The sequence below is a fragment of the Tamandua tetradactyla genome, chromosome 4, assembly GCF_023851605.1.
Source record: "Tamandua tetradactyla isolate mTamTet1 chromosome 4, mTamTet1.pri, whole genome shotgun sequence".
Classification (NCBI taxonomy): domain Eukaryota; kingdom Metazoa; phylum Chordata; class Mammalia; order Pilosa; family Myrmecophagidae; genus Tamandua; species Tamandua tetradactyla.
The window spans coordinates 183,539,063-183,545,062 of NC_135330.1; the positions used below are offsets into that span (position 1 = coordinate 183,539,063).

General features: G+C 43.2%; 1 protein-coding gene across 19 annotated transcripts in view; it reads left to right on the top strand.

Annotated features, from left to right (window-relative positions):
• MCF2L (MCF.2 cell line derived transforming sequence like) overlaps positions 1-4,825 on the top strand; it is a 331,118-nt gene extending 326,293 nt beyond the window's left edge. For 18 of the 19 annotated variants that reach the window (XM_077158711.1, XM_077158710.1, XM_077158723.1 and 15 more), the window contains 4 exons: positions 1,003-1,124; positions 2,242-2,354; positions 2,439-2,542; positions 2,691-4,825. In XM_077158711.1, coding sequence (XP_077014826.1) covers positions 1,003-1,124; positions 2,242-2,354; positions 2,439-2,542; positions 2,691-2,776 — 425 coding nt within the window. In that variant the 3' untranslated portion in view covers positions 2,777-4,825. Of the gene's footprint in view, positions 1-1,002; positions 1,125-2,241; positions 2,359-2,438; positions 2,543-2,690 lie in introns of those variants that run through there. The other variant, XM_077158718.1, reaches the window with a different exon arrangement.
• Positions 4,826-6,000: the final 1,175 nt, after the last annotated feature.

The window sequence follows — 6,000 nt, forward strand, 5'->3', positions numbered from 1 at the left end:
AAATGTCATTAATACCATGTGGATGCCTGTATTTAATACCACAGGAATTCAGCTTACACTTGTTGCTTTATTACTGGCATTTATTGTGCGTACTCAGTGTTGTGAACTCACTGTCCCCTATCTCCCTCAACTTATTTGAAATCTCTCTCAAAATGGGAAACACAGTTGCTACTGTTTGGGGATTCTGATGAATGAGTGTGTATAAATGTTTAAGTCCACAGGAAAGCTTTGTTCACCTGTATTTGCTCGTATCTCCTAGTGGAGATAGCACATGCTTGAGAGTGCCTGGCTTTGAAACCCAACTTTGCCACTTATTGCTGGTGCAGCCTCTGATACATTTTAAACATGCGTGTGCCTCCATTTACTTATCTATAAGATGGGAACACAATCCCCCCTATCTCCTATGTCCAGGGCTTAGAGCTGTGCCTGGTGTGTGGCATGCTCTTGAGAAACATCAGTGTATTTATTAGAAACCTATAAATGCACAAGCATTGATTGAAAATGTTTTTCCTTTTGATGGGTATTTACTGTAGGGCCCAAACCTAGATAGGATGGGAGATATTTTCAGTTAGTTGTCACTCTTAGGGTTTCCATATTTCTCCAGAGACTGGCAGGAAAATGATCCCATGGAAATTGCTTTCCTGTTTCCGTGAAGGGACAGAGCCTTGCCTGAACACACAGGTGTAAAGGAGGAATATGGAATTAGCTTCTGTGAATTGTGTTGACTGAGTAGATGGAAGCAAATGCATTTAAACCCTGTCCCCCAGGACTGTTTTCCCAGTTGGAGTGAAATGCAGGGGTGTACCTTTGGGGGGTCTACAGTAGTGTCCTCAGAGCTCTTTGTGCGCCCCCGGAAGGTGGGGGCCAGCTCTCCATGGGGCCGTAAGGGCTGCACATCTCAGGGGCTTGTGGTGCTGCCGCAGACGGGCCGTGCCGGGCCATAGAGGCGGGAGGGTCTTGCCGCGTGAAGAGCAGCCGTCATGGGGCCTGTTCCTCTCTTAGGCTGGAGCAAAACTTCTCACTCCCTGGAGGCCTCTGAAGACAACGATGGCTGGTCGAGTGCGGAGGAGCCGATTAACTCTTCTGATGCCGAGGAGGAAGGTGGAGCAGGTCCCAAGAAACTGGTAATGTTGGCCTGCCCTCCCTTGGCCACGCAAGACGGGGCTGAGGGCTGTTGTTCCTGGGAAACAGGAGCCCCAGAAGATCTAGATCTTACGGGAGGACCACAACTCCATAGGTCTTACATTTCAGGGATGTCTCATGCGCCTTTTGATTGCCCCTCAGCTGCTGGGCTCCTGCCTGACCCGTAGCTCTGAGATTGCCAGTCCCCAACCCCTCCACGACTTGGCCTTCTTCCAACCCACATGCAGGTGGGATCTCTCTTTTTTAAAAGGGAACGATCAGCACCCTTTATTCACCCTGTTGATAAATAGAATGTTCCTGCTGAGCTTTCTTAAAGCCATATGTGTGTACCTTGATCTCATATTTTAATAAAATTGAACTGTCCGTTACTGATTTGCATTCTAAACAATGTCATATTTTTAATATTGCTAACAAGGAAGAACTATTTCCATATTAATTAATTGGAGTCAGGATTATTCCAACAAATATTTCTTGCCCTCTACAGCTTGGTCCTAGCAGCAGGAGTATAGCAGCAAACAGAAAAAGTCGCAGACCGAGAGGTTCTGAGCAGGCAGATAAATAATGCACGCATAAGCCTGTAGATATCCAGCCTTAAATACAGATCTGAAGGAGGGGAAGAGCATGCCAGGAAGAGGAAGCAGCAAGTGCAAAGGTATTGGGGCAGAGGAGACCAGGTTTGCAGCATTCAGAGACCAGCAAAGTGCTTAGTGTGGCAGGAGCAGAGTGGTCAGGGAGAGGTGAGTGGAGAGGAGGGCAGCCACGTAGAGGTGGAGATTGTTTTTGGCTTTTTTAACGTGGTCCTAACGTGAAACCTAGTATCTTCCTAAAGCTAGGAGACCTTACCAGTCAAGAGCTACTAATCTTCCCAGTAACTCCACAGACAGGCAGGCCCCTACTGAAGGGCTCATTTTCCTTCTCTTGTGGCTGGATCGTTTGAAGTCCACGCCTATGGTTTTGTCAGTATGTGGACAGCCTCTTGCTGCTGTGCGGACGGAAGTCGGTTGATGTTTTGGTTTTGCCGGCTGACATGCGGAGGAGACCAGTGCTGGGAAGGCTGGGCCGCCCCCCATTCCTCTCTCCTCGTCTTCCCCCATGTAGGTTCCCGGTAAATACACGGTTGTGGCAGATCACGACAAAGGAAGCCCAGATGCTATTGCCATGAAAAGTGGGGACATGGTGGAGGTGATCCACGAGGGCGACGAGGGGCTTTGGTAAGAGGGGTCCCCCACGGTCTACACCCAACCAAGACATGTGGGCGATGTGGGCTAGAGCCATGACACCCACGCCCCTTTCAGGTATGTCAGGAACCTGACCACCAGTAAGGAGGGCTGGGTGCCAGCCAGCAGCCTGTCCACGCTCATCGGCAAATCCAAATCGGCTCAGTGCCTGAGCAGCTCAGGTGAGAGCTCACGCACCCACGTCCCACACTCTGAACCTATTTTCACATCCCAACGCATATTCAAATGTTTTCTTTTTTCAATGTAAAAAATAAAAAGCCAAATCCTCAACAAATACCCATTTCTTCATCTTTTTTTTCCCTCCCCCAGATTCGGGTTCAGGCTCTGCCCTGTTGAGCAACTCCTCGAGCTGCAGCGAAAGTTGCAACGTCACCTTTTCAGACCTCAAGGGCTAGAGGCCAAGGCCAGGCTTGCATTGTGATTTAAGGACCACTTGAGCAGACATTTGAAGCCAGAGGGCATTAGACCAGCATGCGAATCTCTTAAGTTTTTTTTTGCTTGGGTTTGCTTAGTTTGGTGAGGGGACGGTGCTTTTACTAAAAATCCTGAGAAGGGAAGACCCTGAAAAGATCAGAATGGACAAGTGCCTGGCTGTCTGCAGAACCTCAAGAGGCAGGAAAGCAGGGAAACATTCAGAAGTAAAAGGCTCCAGAAGATTCCGCTCTCCAGCCTCAATGCCTGTAGCTCCCTTTCCAGGGGCGGGAAACCACTGGACACAAAAGCTTCCTTGGGAGAACCGGGAAGAGGCGGTGGAGAAGGCTGCAGGTAAACAGACCGCGCCTTTAGAGCAAGGCACAGGAGGCTGAGAAGAAACCCTGATCCCACCAGACGCCTTTTTCTGGATCCTTCCAGGCAGATGCAGTATGTGATGTCTCTAAGCAGCCAGGATTGGGCTTTTGCTCTAGACATTCAGCTTTTGTTTTCTGATATTTCTGGTGTGGTGCTTCCTGCAGGAATATGCATACATTTGAAGCTGTTTCCAAAAGAAGTGAATGATTCACTGATCCTTACAGCTAGAGGAGAGAGGGGTAGGGACTGGGGGGTTGGGGGGGTGACTATTTAGTCTTTTACAAGTTTTTTTTTAAATGGAATTAATCTCACGGCCATTTTTTGTGATACTTTGGCCTCTAATCTTTACCAGGAATCACTGTGTTTACATAAAATGATGATTTGATACTGTATTTGATATAAAACTATTTTTTTGTTACTGGGGTTTACATTGAAACATGTTTATACCGCTACATGATTTGGGGGTCTTTCTTGTGTAAATTGAGGACACTCCCTGAAGCTCTTTAGAATCTGGTCCCAGGCGAATGAAAATGCATCCCTAAATGAAATCAGGCTGTTTCTATAATCAAAAGCAGTTAGAATCCAAGGAGATTCCTTTCTTTACCTGCATACGTTTAATTTTCAGAAGAAAATTTAAACTATAATCTCACATGTTAATCTTTTTTTTTTCTATTAGAAAAATGAGGGCCTTGTTTTTTTAAAAAGCTTCGCTAAATTAGAATATTTTTATTGTTTTTAAAGAAACCATAAAGATGCGATTTCTGCAGAGTGTTCTCTAAACCCAATGCTGTCAAATATAGCTTAGTGAGTACCTGAGATTATTTCATCCTCAGCCTTATAAGATGCAGGCAATTCCTCAGCTATCCACTCCTCCAATTCTCAACCTGTCTCTGCTTACAGAAGAAAAACGTCTTGCCCTCATATGCTGTATTATAATCACTTTGAATACCGAGATACAAATGTGGAGAGTTCGTTTCATCCAAATCGAGTAAGAACTGGAAAGAAAACTTTTCTGCTTTACCCCGATTTTGTGTTTCAGAAGCAAATTCTGTTCTTTCAAAACGCTTCCGGTATCTGTTTGAGGCAGATATTTTTATATGTATGTATATATGTTTATGTGTGTGTACATATATATCTTGATGTAAAGGATGTATTTATAGTCTTCACGCTGCTGAAAAATGTGTCACTTTACAGTTCCTGGTGTCAGTTTTCAGACGCTAGTACAGGTTTTCCTTCCCTGTGGCGTTTCCAAGGTGAACTGACCTGCTCTCTCTTCACCCTTTGCTGTGCAAGGCTCTGCTAGCTGGGCCTCTCCAGAGTATGATGATAAAATAGTTGACGTGCAAAGACTTGGTAGCTTTCCTTCTGGTGTATAAGTTATTTGAAAAATGATGTGTAACATAATTTACTTAATATATTGTTCAGACACGTTTCCGTCCATTGCAACATGGTATACCCCGTTATTTTTTGTGATCTCTTTCTCATAAAGGCACTTTAAAAAGACCTCACATTTCATTCACTGTTATTTTTTTTGTCTTTTTATTATTATTTTTTTTTTACTGCTGATGTAAATGCAATTTAAAAATCAGAGTTCTTTATTGTACGGATGTTTGAATAAAAATCAGCAGCTCTTGCTGTCTGTCTTCACCTGGAAAGGCAGAGAGTTTCTTACGTGTTTTCTGTTCACAGCCCTGGGGTGCTATTTATGGAAGCGTATATTAAAATAGGAATGAGACAGATGGTGAGCATGACCTGGCTAGGGTGATATGGTCAGCAGATGTTCCTTATGCTTTATTTTTTAAGCAATGATGGTAAAAATAAGAACAAGATGATCGTGTTACGGTAACAAAAGAAATGGAAGGGAATTGTTAAAAAAAATAATAATCGGGCAGGCAACCGTGGCTCAATGGCAGAATTCTTGCCTGCCATGCCAGAGACCCGGGTTTGATTCCAGGAGCCTGCCCATGCAAAACTAAATAAATAAATGATAATAATAATCTATAACTTCCAAGCCACAAATGTGCATAACAAAGAAAATGGAAGGGAAAGGTGGGGGAAACGGAAGGAGAAATGCATGATGAACAGAAAACACAAAATATAATAGAAGAAATAAGTCCCAATATATCTTAATTGCAGTAAGTATAACTATGCTAACCAACCTATTGAAGGATAAGAGTATCAGGTTGGATGTAATGAAATATATAGCTTCTAAAAGAGACCATAAAACAAAATTATACAAAGGTTGAAAATAAGAGAAAGAAAAAGGAAATAGAGACAAACAGTAGCCAAAAGGAGGCCAGCATAGCGATCCTGGTAACTTACAAAACGGAAGTTAGGACAATTACTAGAGTAAAAGGACACTACAGAACAATCACACTTGTAAGCATCTAATGATAAAGCTCAAAATATAGAGAGCAAAAGTTGACATCTGCAATCATGGCATGAGATTTTAATGATCTCTCTCAGAAATTTGTGCTGTCTATCCCTAAAAATAGAAAATATGCGTTATTTTCCAAAACACACTGGCCACATACTACAAAACGGGGGAAAAGGACAGTTTTACTTATTTGGAAGTGTAAAAATATGTTTCTAACTCATGAGTTAAAGAGGACATTTCATTGGAAATTTCAGTATACTTAGAACTAGACAGAAATAGTACATGTCAGAGCTCATGGGGTGCAGCTTAAGTGCTGTTTAGAATGCTCTTTATAGCCTAACTGCATATAATTTTTTAATGGCAAGCATTTAGAGACGCTAAGGAAGAGTCTAACTCAAATGAAATGTGACGATTTCTTACTCTTTTGCAACTGAGAAGAAAATAATAAAAATC